The sequence below is a fragment of the Octopus bimaculoides genome, chromosome 20, assembly GCF_001194135.2.
Source record: "Octopus bimaculoides isolate UCB-OBI-ISO-001 chromosome 20, ASM119413v2, whole genome shotgun sequence".
Lineage (NCBI taxonomy): Eukaryota > Metazoa > Mollusca > Cephalopoda > Octopoda > Octopodidae > Octopus > Octopus bimaculoides.
This window is the reverse complement of record NC_069000.1, coordinates 29,347,998-29,365,361: the sequence shown is the minus strand read 5'-3', so window position 1 is coordinate 29,365,361 and position 17,364 is coordinate 29,347,998. Positions and strand designations below refer to the sequence as shown.

The 17,364-nt window shown below is 37.9% G+C and overlaps 1 protein-coding gene across 1 annotated transcript in view; it reads left to right on the top strand.

Moving 5' to 3' along the window:
* The window catches only part of LOC106878424 (protein capicua homolog), a 93,287-nt gene that overhangs the window by 46,586 nt on the left and 29,337 nt on the right, over nt 1-17,364 (top strand). Inside the window, exons 4-8 of the mRNA XM_052975061.1 lie at nt 3,053-3,277; nt 6,699-6,877; nt 11,421-11,606; nt 15,133-15,304; nt 16,218-16,477. Coding sequence (XP_052831021.1) covers nt 3,053-3,277; nt 6,699-6,877; nt 11,421-11,606; nt 15,133-15,304; nt 16,218-16,477 — 1,022 coding nt within the window. The remainder of the gene's footprint in view (nt 1-3,052; nt 3,278-6,698; nt 6,878-11,420; nt 11,607-15,132; nt 15,305-16,217; nt 16,478-17,364) is intronic.

The following is a 17,364-nucleotide window of genomic DNA, read 5'->3' as shown; positions in this document are numbered from 1 at the left end:
GCCACAAAAAGACAGACTGAGCACTGCTGGAATGACTTTGATCATTGCACTGCTCAATCAGCTTTGACTTGCAGCTAAACAATAATATAATAACAATAGCACCCCCCATCAACTTGTGTCATCTCTATCTACACACACACACACACACACTCTCGCGCGCACACACACATGCACGTGCATACAGAAATATTTTATTTTTGAATTTTATATTGCACTTTGTGAATAGCAGCATTAATACTTACAGATTTTTAATAGTCACTGTTTCACTGCATTTGCAATGGCAGTTGTGACAAGGGATTGTTTATGCAAATTCAGGCAGAACAAGTATCATGAAGGATTTTTTTTACTTAAAAGCACTAGTTTATTGGGTTTTCTCACTGTTGTTATGTACTCCTTTTGCTGATACACATTACCTAAAGTCATTCACACACACACACACATTGAGTCACAAGCATGCCCATTAAGCACAGGCATGACTATATGAATATGGAGTTCACTTTATAACCACATGGTTTTGAGTTCTTTCTTGGTGTGTGACACCCTAAGCAAGTGTCTTCAACTGTAGCCTTCAGTTGACCAGTGCTCTGTGAGTGGAACTGTATGGAAACTTATTGTGTTTGGGTGTGCAAATGGTGACCATCTACATATTTACTTGTTACTGGCCTGAGTAAAATAGTGGATCGATGTTTACTTCCCATGTTGACAAAATGTCCCATTGCTCTGTGCTTTTGAAGATCAGTGGAATAACAAATCCCTTACTTGGAAAACAGCTAAGGTTTGGCAACAGGAAGAGTATTCAGTTACAAAATGGTGCCTGAAATAAGCTCCTGTTCAGTGTATGCTAGCATGAAAAAATTGGTGTAAAACCAAATGAAACGCACAAACATGCACACACATGCATGCATGCGGACACGTGCGCACACACACATTAATATGTCATTATTAAGGTACAAGCATGGCTGTGTGGTTTAGAAGTTTGCTTTGCAACCACATGGTTTTGGGTTCAGCCCAGCTGCATGCTACTTTGGACAAGTGCCTTCTACTATTGCCCTCAACCGACCAAAGCCTTGTGAATGGATTTGGAAGAAGAAAACTCAAAGAAGCCTGTCAGTGTGTGCGTTTATCCAAAAATCAACTGCTGGCTTTGCTTTTTTGAAGACATGTAATCTCATACTTGAAAAATAGCAACAGGAAGGGCATCCTGCTCTAGAACAATGCCACAGAAATATATTTGTGTAACTCATGCTAGCATTGAAAAATGAATGTAAAAATAAAATATATGTATGTATATATATTGATATATCTTCATCATCATTTAACATCCCCTTTCCTATGCTGGCATGGGTTTTATATGTGTGTGTGTGTGTGTGTGTGTATGTACAAGTTTTGCCTGTGGAATTCTGCTCACAGCCTGAAGTTTTAGTAGGAGAAACTTGCCCAAAGTTCATGCAATGGGATCAGATCGTGATCATTGTTTATGGTTAAAAATGTCACACTACTTGGTATGGAATTAATCATTGTTACATCAGTAGTTAATTAATAGTTAAATGATATTATTGTTATTGATATTTAGTTTTAGTTTTCTGACCTATCATGATTTGTTTATGCACACTTTTTTATGTTGGCTTGGATTGAATGATTTAACTGGATTTGATGTGCCAGAGGACTTTCTTGCTCCATTGTCTCAGTTTTGGGTTGATTTCTGTGGCTGGTTGCTCTTCTGCACACTAATCTCTTTACTTAGTGTACTGGATGAATTTTTTCTGACACCAATACTGTAGAAGTTTGTTTTGCCCTCGGCATTGACATGAGAGAAAGGATTATTTGTTGAGCTTGCATGTAGACATAAAACAAATAAAAAAAAACATGAAAATCTCAAGGTAAGGAGAGAAACAGGAAGGTGAAAAAAGATTGAGTATTAAAAATATTTATCACAAGAACTTCTACATAGGAGGGAAACAAAATGCACAAGTGTCTACTTTCAGGTATTCCCAAATAATAAAAGGAAAATAGAAATGTTCATATTGGAGCTTCCGGCACAAATGCCAAGCAGTGCAGCATGTCATTTCCAAATTTCTGGCAGAGCAAATTGCATCATGGTGTTGCTTTTCTCACAGATGGTACCCAACTGACCCTACTACACTGTGTAGTCAACAAAATCAAAAAAAAAAAAACAATGCGCATGCATGAAATTAAAAATATAAAATGGCAATAATTTAGCCATCACACCCTGCATGTATCAGACAGTGAAGTGTGAGTGATATGAGAGAAATTTAGCTGCTATTTCTAGTAGGTGCATAGAGACTTTGTCATTGATTTGATTGTATGTCATCAGTATTTATATGTCAAAAAATGCTAGCACATGAGTTATTGTACTCCTGAAGAAAGTACGTAACCCTACTTGCTTGTGTTTACTTAATTGACTCCCTTCTTCACAATTGATTAACAGTAGGAAGGACTTTTAGTTGCAAAAGTATAATCCTACAATAAAAAAAATCATACTTTTATCTTTGTAATTCTAATATACAGCACTTGGGGTACTATGTGCAGCATTAAAAACTTATTTTATTGATTAGATTGGCCAATATTCCTATGCCCTGACTTTATACTTTCATATCTAAATAGGTTCATACATGCACAAGCATGCATGCACGAGTGTGCACACACACACATGTATATATATATATCTGTGTGTGTGTGTGCATGCATGTGTGTGTTATTTATATATAATGGGCTTCCTGCAGTTTCTATCTGCTAAATTCTCTCACATGGTATTGGTTCCCTCCCTGAACTATAGTAGAAGGCGCAAGGTGCCACACACACACATCAAGTGAGGGGCAGTTTATTGTTTTGCTTACATATTCTTTATTAGATTGATTTTCATAAGTGTTTTTGTGTACACATAATGTATTTTATTGGGTTTTTTTCTTACATGTTTTGTTAAGTATAACATTGAGTTTAGCAATAATATCTGATGTGGTAGTGGTTGTGGTAATGTAATACAAACAGTCTTTAAATGGAATTAATGAAAATATTTTGTTTTCTCTTCTAGCAGATGACAGTCACCATGTCCCTGTATACCGCTGGCACTCGTTGGTCCCTTACCTTACCAACACTGGAGGTACCCAGTCCCCATCCCATGCAGCTATATCCCCACCACCCACATCTCAAGTGATGTCAGCAGCCCTGGAGAGTGATAACTCCACCACACAGGAGTCTACAACATCCAGTGAAGCTAATCCACCAGTGTCGGTCAGCCAGAGTGTCTCTGAAGCCTGTAAGTAACCATTAAAATATCAAGTCATCATCATCATCATTTAGCATCTATTTTTCATGTTGGCATGGGTTAGAAAGTTTCACTCAAACTGGTAAGCCACAGAACTGTACCAGGCTCCAGTCTGATTTGGCTTGGTTTCTACAGCTGGATGCCATTCCTATTACCAACCACTCCAAGAGTGTAGTGGGTGCCTTTTACATATCACTGGCACAGGTACCTTTACATGTCCTCAGCAGTGGCCACGACTGATTTCACTTGGCTTGGCTTGGCTTTTCAAGCCCAGCAAATTGCCAAAGGTTTTGATCACTTGTCATCACCTCCATGCAACCCAACATTTGAAGATCATACTTCATCACCTCATCCCATGTCTTCCTAGGTTTATCTCTTCCACAGGTTCCCTCCACGTTTTGATAGAGAAGGCACCTTCCCATTCTCTTCTTGCAGAAAGGAATAGACATGTGCCTGTGTTTTGTATGTGTACAGTGTATATGATTAATGTGTGATGATAGTTTTGTATAGACGGCAAGTTAGTAGGTTCATCATTGTATAGAGTAGGATAGAGTGCTTTGCAGTATTTGTTCTGACTCCTACCAAGGCTACCTCTGCCTTTCATCCTTGCAGTATCAATAAATAAAACACAAATCAAATTCTGTAGTCAATTCTTTTCTCACTTTCTCTGTCTGTCTGTCTCTCTCTCTCTCTCTCTCTCTCTCTCTCTCTCTCTCTCTCCCTCTCCCTCTCTCTCTCTCGCTCGCTTGCTTGCTTGCTTGCTTGCTTGCTTGCTGTGAGAAAAGCCATGAGATACCACTCACAGTTTCCCTCGTCACATAGAAAAATAACTCTGCTATTGCAGTGGTTTCCACTCTGAGATAAATTTGCTCCTGGGAGGTAAATTTTATGATTTTGTTTTAAGATTTCCTTTTTAAGTGAGTCAATACTTCTGAATGAACTTGACAGTTTTGCTAGTGCCAGAATGGTAAATGTGGAAGGGTGTTTTCTTGTTGAAACCGTCATATTTTTTGAATTAGGTTAGTAAATAGTGTGATGGTTGTGGTGTGAACCTGTGCTGTGCTTTGGAAATGGGTGTGTGGTTTATCATGTCAAGGATTAACTTTCCTGGAATTTTTTATAGTGTGCATAGGGTGGGGGGCCAATGAGTCTGTAAAATATTGCTTCATATGGATTTATATTGGGCTTCAGCGATGTTATTATTTTGTCTGACTTCCAGAGTCAAGAAATTTGACTGTGTTGGTATATGTACTTGTAGATGTTAATGAGTGCAGTGATTCCTCTGGTCCATAGATGTTCATCATCTTCATCAGCATCCTTTAATGTCCATTTTTGATCCTGGCATGGGTTGGATGGTTTGACCAGAGCTGGCAAGCTGAAAAGTTGCACCAGGTTCCAGTCTTTTGACTTGGTTTCTGTGGCTGAATGGCCTTCCTAATGCCAGCCACTTTACAGTGTGTGCTGGGTGCTTTTAACCTGGCACTGGCACAAGCACTTTTATGTGGTACCTGCACGAGTGCTTTTTACGTGACACCAGCACAGGGTTCTAGCAGGCCAACCAACCCTCTTTACCAAGGAGTGTGGCCTTAACACTTCTGTTGTGGAGAACGGTTCTTCTTGAGTACAGCAATGCGCTAAGTTTGTTTGGCTCTGAGATGTCTGAATTTTTAGATAGCCTTATTATTTTTGAGTGTCTGCTGGAAGAAAGGAGTTAAAATCCTAATCTAGCTGTGAAGTGCATATTTAATGTATTTGGTTCCTATCTTCTTTGTGTGGTTTTTGTCTGACTGACTTTCAAGAAATGTCTAAGGATGTTTGTTTACTGATGTAGAGTAAGTATATTGAGATTGTTACTCTGACATTAGGTGTGGTGTGTCTGTTGATGATAATGTAACTAATTACACTCTATAGTGTTTTACTATTAGTTTTGTGGTCTAGGTCGGTTTAGGTAGGAGACAAATGTTTTTCTATTTACAATTTTCTGTTTAGTTGTTTGATGCTGATTTTTGTGTTAATTGTATGAGGTATTGTACTTGAAATTGTCCCAGGTTTTTATGATATTGGTTGTTTCTGGTGTGTAATTGAGAAAATATATTTTATGTTGTTTTGTGAAATATTTCTTTCCAGATGCATCTATAATTATTTTGTTGAATGTATGTGCTGCAGTGTCTATGTTGCTGACTGGAGTGGTGTTAATTCTATATATATAAAAAAAAGGAAGAAAGAAAACCTTGAATCTGTTTCTTGATGAAATAAGTTCCAAGTTTGTGAAAGCTTTTTTGCTTTCTTCATTAATGTGTTGTAATAATAATTGATTGGTAGTCCAAACAATGTTGGGAAAATATTTGTAGTAGCTAAGGTATGTGGAGAAGACTTTGATGTCTGGGAGTTCTGTTGTGATATTATGTTATCTCTTGTTTACAATTTGAAAACCATAAGTTGTTGAATGTATTGAAATTTTAACTCAATGGTGTTGTTTATTAGTGTTAAAAAGTAGTTGGAATAGGTTAGGGGAGGTCATTACTAGTATATATGTATGTTTATAATATCAACGCATTTTGTGTTGCTAGGTTTTACTTGAAAGCCTGTCTTTCATATTAGGTTATAAGTGTTATCTATACTCTGGAAACAAATTCTATATATGTTATAAGGCCACCTCCATCGTCAGAGGTCTTGGCTAGTCTAATTTAAGTATAATCTGAAATTGTGATTGTCCTCTGTACTGGTGTTATGAATGTTTCCTAACTTGTTGCCCTATGAATATCATAGATAAATATCATTTTATCATTCCATAAGTCTGTTTTTATGCCAAGAATGTTGCATTACTGCATTTTTACATCTTTTTAAAAATTTTTGTCTTGTGAAGCATTTATTTTTAAATGTATTTTGTGTGGACACTTGATGTTGGGAAGGGAGACAATAAAGCTACTTCCTTTTTAATTATTGCTGTTACTGTCAGCATAATTGCAAAGCATCAAGTAAAGTATGTATTTTTCTGATTTGTTTGTAAATGTTGTTATTGTTCGGTAGATTTTGTAAAACAACCCTGCTTCATGTGTATTCATAGCCACTCCTGTTCCCTGAGAAATGTTTCTGTGCTACAGACACATTAGTTAACCAGCCTTCCTTTGTTCCTACCATATTAGTTTATCCTATATAGTTAGCCATTTTGAAGATGGTACAGTTGTTTTTGAGGATGATTTGGTTGTAATTTCTTGCTTGTTAACTGACCATGTAGAGGCTTCCCAATATGAGACTGCAGCACAGATTTTTCTTTCCATTTTTATTTATTGTATTGGTCTCAAGAAAGTGCTGTACTCATGGCCATTGCAAGTCCTCTAAGACCTGTAGGGTTGACGGGAGGGGAAAACAGCTGTTTTTGACCTTCGTTCATATCTCTCTTTTTTTCTAGTTAATTCTAAAGATGACTATGATATTGATGATGATGAAGAAGAAGATGATGATGATGATGATGTGTTCGATTGTGCTCCTGATTCTCCAAAGAAAGATTCTAGCACCCGCATAAAACGGCGAACTCAATCCCTCAGTGCTCTGCCAAAAGATAAAGACGAACCAAAGAGCCCTAGGAAGGTAAGATATTAACCTGTTGCTATATGTATGTATATGATGGTGGTAGTACTTGCATGATATTGTAAGTTCAACCTTGATCAAGTCGACCTAATCAAAGATTTTCTACTAATAACTGTTCTGCCTTCTGTAAAAATATGTATTTTAGACAATAAGGTAGGATTTGAGGATGATATGTGACTTATATGTGGTAGTGGTATAGGTCCGTGAGATGGTGCTGGGAGGTGTAGGGAGTTTAGTGGTTATGCAGTTAAGAAATTTGCCTCACAACCTTTTCTATCCTTGAGTTAACTAATACCTTCTAAGTAGAATTTAGTTGATAGAAATTTTACTGAAGCTTGTGTATGTGTGTGTGTGTTTGTTTAAACTAAACTGGCACTCTGTTGGTGATGACAACAAGGAGTTCCAGTTGATCCAATTAACGGAATAGCCTATTTGTGGAATTAATGTGCAAGTGGCTGAACACTTCACAGACACAAGTATCCTTAATGTATTTCTCAGGGAAATTCGGCATGTGACAAGGCTGGTCCTTTGAAATACAGCTACTACTCATTTTTGCTAGCTAAGTGGACTGGAGCAATGTGAAATAAAGTGTCTTGCTCAAGGATACAATGCACCACCAGGAATTGAACTCACAACCTTACAATTATGAGCCAAATACCCTAACCACAAACACACATGCCTTTACTTTGTATGTGTGTGTGTGTGTGTGTGTGAGCAAACCAATAAACCATTACTTGGAAGCCAAATCAAATGAAAATCCTTTATTGTATTTGTTCTACCTGAGTTACTCTGACAATCCCTTGTTACTCTCACCATCATAAATGTAGTGAACCTGTGACTGAGTCATTCAGAACCTTTAATCAACAATGATTATTCTTCACAAAATGCAACATAAAATAAAATATAGTAATCAAAACTTTTGTTGTGTATTGAGACAAGCCTACTTAATACTCCATTTGGCTCCATTTCTTGTATGGCTTTGTTTTTTTTTGTTTTTGTTTTTTTTGAATTTGAGGTGGACAGACAATCTGTTGAAATATTGTATAACTCTTTCAATTCAATAAGCAGAGTCAGTCTCTATTAAAAATCACATCATGCAATAAGAATATTGTTTATTTACCTTTGTGAAGAGTTGTGTCAATTTTCATAACTTTTTTTCCTTTTTTAAATCTTCTCCTTCAAACACTCATATGTCAAAAACGATAGGAGTGACCATCAATAATAATAATAATAATAATCTTATTACTATTAATGTCAGAGAGCAGTGGATTGGCAGATTCATTAAACATAATAAAAAAATACCTTACAGTATTTGTTCCTGTTCTTTACATTTTAAGTTCAACTCCTGCTAATGTCAATTCTGACATTCATCCCTCCGGGGTCACTACAAAGTACCAGTCAAGTACTGATATTGATGAAACTCTGGTTTCAAAATTGCTGGCTTACGGTGAATCATTTGAGAACCAGATATCAATGTTTTGCAGTATTTGTTCCAGCTCTTTATATTCTAAGTTCAAATACTACTGAGGTCAACTTTGCCTTTCACCATTCCTCAGGTTGATAGAATAAAGTTCCAGTCAAACACTGGGGTTGATGGTATCAACTAACCCCACCTCTGTTCAAAATTTTTAGCCTCATGCCTAAATTAGGAACCATTATTATTATTATTACCTCCGCCTTAGCAAAGGCAGAAGTACTGTTTTCAGTCGTGTTTGTTTGTTTGTCCGTGGACAATACCGTATGCAGGTCCTTTCCGTTTTCTTTCATACACGGATAAATTTTTCACTTTAGACCTTAATGTTCGCAAAGACACTATATCAGTGAATAGACTAAAAAAGGCCTTCATAGAGAAAACTGTCCCTGTTCCCACTGCAGACAACACACATACAGCATTACTAACACAGCCTGCACACCGACCTTCACATTCCATGACTACCATTGGGATCGATCAGGTACTGGACAAGGATTCTGGATTATTTTTCTGGTTTTTTTACTTAATTTTTGAGAGCAGTCAGGTTTATTTCAGATATTCTCATTTTAAAATCATCTCTGGCTACTGTTTGAGAGGACATTGGTGTTGCTTTGGTGGAGGTTTGCACTCTCTGATTGCTCTTGTTATTATTATTATATATAATACCAAGGTGGTGAGCTAATAGAATTGTTAGTACACCACATAAAATACCTAGCAGCATGTCTTTTATATTCAAAGTTCAAATTCCGCTGAAGTTGACTTTGCCTTAAATCCTTTCAGGGTTGATAAATTAAGTACCAATGAAACACTGGGGTTGATGTAATCAACTAGTCTCCTCCCACAAAATTTCAGGCCTTGTGCTTTTAGTCGAAAGGATTATTATTATTATTCTAGACGTCGCACAATATACAATATCGTGAGGTTGTTGATTGAAGATATTGTATCTACTGGGGGTTTGTACTGTTTGTCTAGTCACAACAAGGACCTCAGACAGACAGTACTTTGCACAATATACGTGCAGTTCCAAGTAATGCCAACTTTTGCAATACATCTAGATTGTAGGTATCTCTAAGGTTTTCAGATGTTTTTTCAGATTGGGTGGTATTGAACCCAATGCTCCAATGACAATAGTAATAACTTTTATGTTCGACTCTCATAGCTGCCACATCTTAGCGACCTCAATTATCAGGTTTCCATTTTTATCTTTTTATCTTTCTTTCATGATGATATGTTGATCTCCTGACACTGTTACGTCGATTATTAGGCACTCTTGTTTGTCCCTCCTAAAGGTTACTATATCCAACCTTCGGTGCTCTAACACTTCGTCTGTCTGGGACTTTGATTTCTTCCATTACCTTTTCCTGTGTATGTTGGTACCTAGCACCCGTAACTTCATATCCATACTTATGGCATAGTAGCCAGTGGAGATTTTGGGCTACTTTGTCATGTCTACGCTTCTACTCTTTCTGTGCAAGACTTTCACAAGCACTAACAATGTGAGCCACACTTTCGACCCTCTCCCCACACGTTCTGCAGAGGTCTGATGCACTTGTGTGGTATATATTCTTTTTCACTGAGTTGGTATTCAATACCTGGTCCTGGGCCACGATGATTAGGCTTTCAATATTCTTTTTTAGGTCACCCTTCTGGAACCACTCCATGATGCTCTCTGGTCTTTTAATTTTTTGGTTTCACGGTAGAACTAACCATGTGATTCCATACAGAGTAAGGTTTCTTCTCTTTCAGCGGCTGTTCTTGTTCGGAATTCACGAGCACTCTCAAGTCCATTTTTGTTAACTCCTTCTGCACCAGCAGCATACTGTAGCAAGTCTCCTTTGCTGTTTACCAAATATTCTGCCATGTTTCTTCTTTCACTGTTAATGCACTCCCAAATGCTAATCAGCCTACATCCACCCTCACCTCTCTTCATGTAGAGCCTGTGTACATTTGCCTTAGAGTGGAGAGCATCTTGCATTGTCATTGTCTTTCGGGTAGTGTGATCGAGTTGGTCAATCTCCGCTTGTGTCCATCTCAGGATGGGCACACTATAGCGGACTACAGCAACAGCCCATATGTTGATGGCAGTCACAAGGTTCCTTGAGTTGAGCTTTGATTTCAAGAGAAGTTTGAGGCACTTGAAATATACAGTGATGACCTTGTCTTTTATTTTTCTGTGCAAGATATTGTCCAGCTCCTGGATCCCAAGCTACTTGTACCCATTATCATCCAGGTCTTCCATTCTCTCTGTTTGGCAATTCTGTGCCCCTACAATTTACTCTTTTCCCCTGCTTCAAACTAAGTACTGCACACTTTGAGATACCGAATTCCATCCCTATATCCTTGCTGCACATTTGCACAGTCTCAATCAGCCTCTCCATTTCAGGCTCTGTTTTTGCGAACAGTTTTAAATCATCCTTGAAGAGAAGGTAGTTGAGACGAGGTCTGTTCTTTCTCAGCTCATAGTGCACATTGATTTTATGTAGGACTACAGAAAGTGGGATCAAGGCTATAACAAATAACAGAGGTGAACAAGAGTCTCCTTGGAAGATACCTCTTTTGATGGTTACCTTGGCTAAGTGCTGGTTGTTACAGGAAAGACATTTTCCAACTAGGCATGCTGTTCTTAATCGATGCACACATGTTGAGTGTTTCCAAAATCCATGAATGTGGCAACATATCGTAAGCCTTTTTGAAGTCTAACCATGCCATGCATGTTTTTTTGGTGCCCTTGGATCCTTTTCAGCATCCCTTTTGTTCTACTGGCAGAAGATTGTTTTCTGCAAGGAATGTATATATTTTCCCTACGAGGGTACCTGTTAATATTATTAGGATGGTGAGCTGGCAGAATCGTTAACATGCCAGACAAAACGCTTAGATTGTTATTGTTATATAATAAATATATAAAGTATACGAATATTGAAACGTAAAACCCTAAATTTTATAAGGTAGAAAGGTGAAGATGAATATTTGTTGAATTCTCCATCATTTAGTCATCAAGTTTTCAAAATTGTTTTTTCGTGTTTTTCACCTCCACCTTCTCCATCATTTATTCATTTAATCTGGTCATTTCAGGTACGAGATAAAGAACACATCCGCCGACCAATGAATGCTTTCATGATATTCAGCAAACGCCATCGAGCTCTGGTTCATCAACAGCATCCCAACCAAGATAACCGAACAGTGAGCAAGATTCTCGGAGAATGGTGGTACGCCCTGCTGCCACGTGATAAGCAAAAGTACCATGACCTGGCGTTCCAGGTGAGTAGTCAGCCAGCAGTGCACATTATCTCAGTACTTGTTGTATCATATAAACTAGGCCTTGAGGGTAGTGCTATGACCTGGGGTCCCAGCTGAGTAACAGGCTTCTAGAACAATATAGCTTGTCACCTTAGTTTTTCATTCCTCTTTAGTTACTGTTAAATCACATTACCTGAGCAACAAGAGTAGCAATTGTTTTGATGCCTTATGTTTTGGTTGAATGACTTTGTCCTAAATATGGGTGCCATTTCATACCAACTGGAACTTGATATTAGTAATGGTCCTTGCATTTTTTCTGTTTATGCTTTATGTACATACAGATGTGTGTTTGTGTGTATAAGAAAAGGGGGGACAAAGGAATAACAGATTATCTTATGAAGCATTTGGGACATGTATATTAAGTTCTACACCAGGTTATTAGTATCATGGTGCCTAAGTGAAATATTAAAAACACACACACACAAACACATTTATATACATAAGTACAAGGTGAATAAACGGGAATGGGGACAGAAGAACCAGGAGTGTTGGCTGGTAGAGGCTGCAAAAATGCATGGGAAAGTGAGTGTGGAGATGAATATAATGAATGAAAAAGAAGTGTTGAGGGATGATAAGTGAGAGAGGTAGGGAAAAGTAGCTGATAACTGTGGAGAGTGGATAGGGTTGAGGGGTAGGTTACAAGTGTGTGGTAGGAGAGAGAAGCATGCATAGTACATGAAGAGAGTAAGAGACATGGTGATGAAGGAGGTGAGTTGATTCAGTGGTTAGAGGAGAGAGGCAGTGTAAAATGTGGGTGGAGTGGACAGTTTAAGGATGTGGAATGGGTATCAAGTGAAATGGTTCCATGTAGTGAGGAATAGTGGTATCAAAGAAAAACTGTAGTTAAGGAAATGAAGAGTAGCTTCTTTACTACATATCAAGCAAGGCCATTTTCCTGAAGATACCAGGCTCCTGTCCTTGCTCAGTTTACCTTGAGGCACCTCGATTCTTTGTTAGCTTTCCATGCCTGAAATTTACTCTCTAATTCCCCTATTGATTTAGCTAGGCGTTCCCATTAACATCCAATTTTAAATTCTATGATGGCCTGTAGGAATTATGATGAATTGGAGAGGATTGAGAACTAAACTTTGGGGAACTACTACCTTCAGGTTAAATTTGTCTTAGAAAACATTGTTGACTCTCACAATACTTACTTTATCTTTGTACATGACTTGTACATTCCTCACAAGCCATTCATCTACATTTAGTTTCCTTTGTGACCACCAAATTACTGAATGAGGTACTTCTCAAACACCATCTTCAAGTCAACAAAATTCAGAAATAACATTTTATTCTTAGCCAAGTATTTATCCTGCTGTTGCTTTACTAGGAAAATTGCTTGTGTAGTGCTTCTTCTGGGCACAAAACCAAGCTGCATCTCATTTTGGTCTGTCATGGATCAGTTGTGCTATGACTCTCTCCATAACCTTCATAACTTGATCCAGTAGATCCTCTATAATTTCCTCTCACTAAGGTATCTCCTTTGCTTTTGTAGCAGTTTACAATGCTGATACTCTAGTCATATGATATGACACCTTCCTATATAACTTGATTAACTATTCAAGTGGTGATTGCATATCCTACCTCACCAGATATTTTGAGCATCTCTACGACTATCTTTGATAAACACGCAGCTTACCTTCTCTTCATGTCTTTAATCACTTCATCTACCAAGTTATTGTCAACTTGAATTGCTGGTCTGTCTGTTGGAGCCAGCATGAAGTAGTCCCTCTTTATCCCACGCATACTCCACTTTCAGCAGCCTTTCATAATAGCAATTCCACACCACTTTTTTGTTTTATGTATCATAACACATATCATTCCAAATACACTTCTTGCCAGTACAATCTCACATACAGTGTCATGATTTTGAACACTTCATGCTTCTGATCCTTTGTTGTAGGACATGTGCTAATCTCTCCCTTTGTTCCTCATCCTTAGCCAAATATACCCATCACCTAGCTGCTCTTCTAGCTATTTGATAATGCTTCCTACAACCATCTTTCTTCCAGGCTTTTGAAGCCTGTCTCTTAGTCTTTACCACCCTTTTTAACTATGTCATTCCACCTCCATGTTAATTTCGGTTTGCTTGGAACTTTACTCCAGCTGCATGTCTCATCTGTAGCTCTAAGCAAGTTATCTCATTGAAATTCCCAGTTGTCATCTATGCTACCAGTATCTAAATCTTTCTCCCTGCAGTCATATGCATTGATTTGAATTTCTCTAAACCTATCTCAAATTGCAGGATCTTTTAGTTTATATATAAATAAATACATGTAGTTCTGTGCATGCATGTGATAGAATTTGACTCAAAATTGTTAGAGCTGCCTCAAACAGTCAGTAAAGAATTCTGTTAGAGGAAACATGACCAAGAGAAAGAAGCAGGTGGTAGCAAGCATGTAGTATGTTGTATGAATGCTAATAATACAATCCACCACCCCAACACTTTACACCATTGACCATTGAAAGCAAACAATGTTGTGATGTTCATTGATTGTACGAAGCCCATGTACCAGCAAATTATGCCATGAGTATGAATGGACAACCAAAGTTGACGCATGCAAAACTTGCCTACTGAGGCATGTTTTCAAGATCTGATAATGTATATGACTTGTTAACAAGTTGTCTTGTTAATAAGTTGCAAAGTGAAATCTATGGTGACAGCATATAAAAAGAGACTTCAAATGATGATGATGATGATGAGAACAATATGCAACACTTGTACATGGATAAAATCTTAGTTATCTAAAGCAGAAGAAAGATATATCATTAGATTTTCTTACTCAATCACTTGCAAAATCACCAAAAAAAAAGGAAGTAAATATTAAGATAATTTGGTATTACAAATGGTTGCAATTCAAATTATTAAATTGGCTTCATCCATCAGATTTTTATTCAAAATTACCCATTCCTAGACAAGCTGCCTTTACCACTGTAAGACCACTCACAGTGGTCTTATTGTGCACTTAACAGAAACGTTATAGTGCTAAACCAAAAATCTAGTGGTGTTTCATCTGGCTCTTTACAGTCTGAGTACAAATCCTACTGAGTTTAACTTTGCCTTTCACCCTTTTGGGGTCAATTAAATAAAATACCAGTCAGTTACTGGGATTAATGTAATCAACTTAACACATACACACATGCAGAAGAGAGAAAAGAGAGAGAGAGAGTTTGTGTGTGTGAGACAGAGAGAGAGACTGGACAGGAAATGTTTTATCTGGTAAGCAAAACCTTGAGTATGACCCAATCTTATCAGGCACAGTATCACATTGATTCTATATGAGAATTACATGAAGAATGAAAGCATCTGTGGAATTTTCAGCTATTTACATTATGATACAGTAAGCAGGTAACAAGTACTATTGATTGAACAAATAGAACAAAATTAACCATATATATCACATACATACTTAGCACATTGCTAAGTATGTTTATGATATGTGTTTGTGTACATGCTTTTCACCTTATATCTGTTATATACTCACAGGTAAAAGAGGCCCATTTTAAGGCCCACCCTGACTGGAAATGGTGTTCAAAGGATCGTAAAAAGTCCCACACAATTGCTGCCACATTAAAGCAACGTAACAGCCGTCGACTGAGTTCCTCAGAGGATATTCCAGATGATTCTGCAGAAGGATTACCAGAATCAGATATTGTTGGTAAGTAGCTCTGATTAACATAATACATAGACCCCACCTCATACTGCCTGTTACTCTCCGAATTAATATACACTCTATTTCATTCTGCCTGTCACCATCAGCATCATCATCATCATTTAACATCCGCCTTACATGCAGGCATGGGTTGGACAGTTTGACAGGAGCAGACTATGTAGAATACCTCAGGCTACTGTGTCTATTTTAGCAGGGTTTTTACAGCTGGATGCCCTTCCAAATGCCAACCACTTTACCGTGGGGACTGGATGCATTTTACAGGGTCACCAAGTAATTTGCAAGACAAGGAATTTTGTGAGGAGGGGACCTTGTGTGGGATGATGAAAGATTAGAGTGTGACAGAGAGGCAGAAGCAGGTATCTTGCTAGAGAGGGGGGAACATTGAAGGAGGTTTATCACGTGCCATGATGAAAGTGCCAGAGTATACTCGCAGGTAACAGGGATCACAGCATAGATGGGATGGTAGAGTAAGGAAGACAGAGATAAGTGGTGGCAATTGCCAGGGCATGCCCTCAAGGTACAGAGATCATAATATACATGGCCAGGTATTGCCTAGAAGGCAAGAGTAGGGAGTGGAGATTGCAGCAACTGTCCTAATTTACATTCATTCTACACCTTACTGCTGTCTCTCTGCTCTAAGTCACATGCACTCCTCTTTGTGCATACTCATACAAACAATATATATTCATATGCACAGACGATGTGCACATACATGCACACACGCACATACACACACACACACATTCAAAGATACTCAAAATATTGATTTTCTTTTGTTTATGGTTCAATAATTGTTTAATTGTAGAGTTTTTCTGAGTTACTCTGGATTTATTTCTTAGTAATTACAGTCATTACCTCAGTTGAACAGATTCTATATGTAAAACATTTTGTCTTGCAGATGATTCCAATGAGGGTCGAATGCCGCTGGCAGAAGGATTGGAACCCGGGTTACATTGTTGTGATGAAATCGAGTCTTCCAACGTCGCTCAGATGTCGGCAGTCAGTTACACGTCTACTAGAGATATGTATGAATCATCAAAGGGGCGCTCACAGAGCCTATCAGCAATGCCGCATCGAGATGAAGGGGGAGGCACGCAGTCCATTATCAGTGGACAGCCGAGCTGCAGCCAAGAAAGAAGTCACAGTCCATTTCGAGAGGTTTGTACCTCTTTGTAACCTATTCCATTGTGTACCTAGTGAGAAAGTCATCAGTTACTTAGTTACATTCCACCTTGCTCTAGACTCACATTTCCATACAGTTGTTGTTGTTGTTTCATTTGCATGTCAGCCTCAGTTAAGCAGTACTATGATCAAAACTATTTCAGCTATGACCTTCATTGCCTTTTTCTCATGGCTTTGCCTGACTCCAGACTATATTAGCCAGGAAATTTGGCTGCTATTTCTAACAGTTCAAAAGACCTTATAGAGAGTATCATATTGGTTTTACCTGGATATACAGGTCAGATGTCCTTAACAAGTAAATGTGTTAAATCGGCTTCCTTTGTACAGTTTTAAAAGCAATGTTCTAGTTAAAGACTGTTCAATGAGGACCCAGTGAAAGTATAACAGAAGGATAACAATGAAAGCTTAAACTCGAAGTGGTTTGCTTGGATGTGTGACTAATTCTGGTTCTCTTTCTAACAACTCCCTATTTAACTTTACCAGTTCTTTTGCCCATGGTGCTTAGTCCCCTTCACGCCTACTCCAATACAATATCAGAATCTTCTGAAATATTTTGACTTGAGTTGGTATTTTCCACATTGTGATGTCTGATCAGAGTTTCTCCACCATTTTTACCTATGGACCTCTCATAGCCATTCAATGCTTAAAAACTAATTTTATAGAAACTACTTTCAAAATTGCTAATTTGTTATTCACACATTTACTTGTATAGGTTGAACAATGTAAAATGTTAGAGAAAGAAACCTAGCCATATCTTGCAAAATATACATCTAAATCAAAACTTTTCATAGACCCTTAAAATACTACTGTGGCTCCCCGATTTACTATTTTGCTAGTGTGGACCCCCCCCCCCCCAAAAAAAA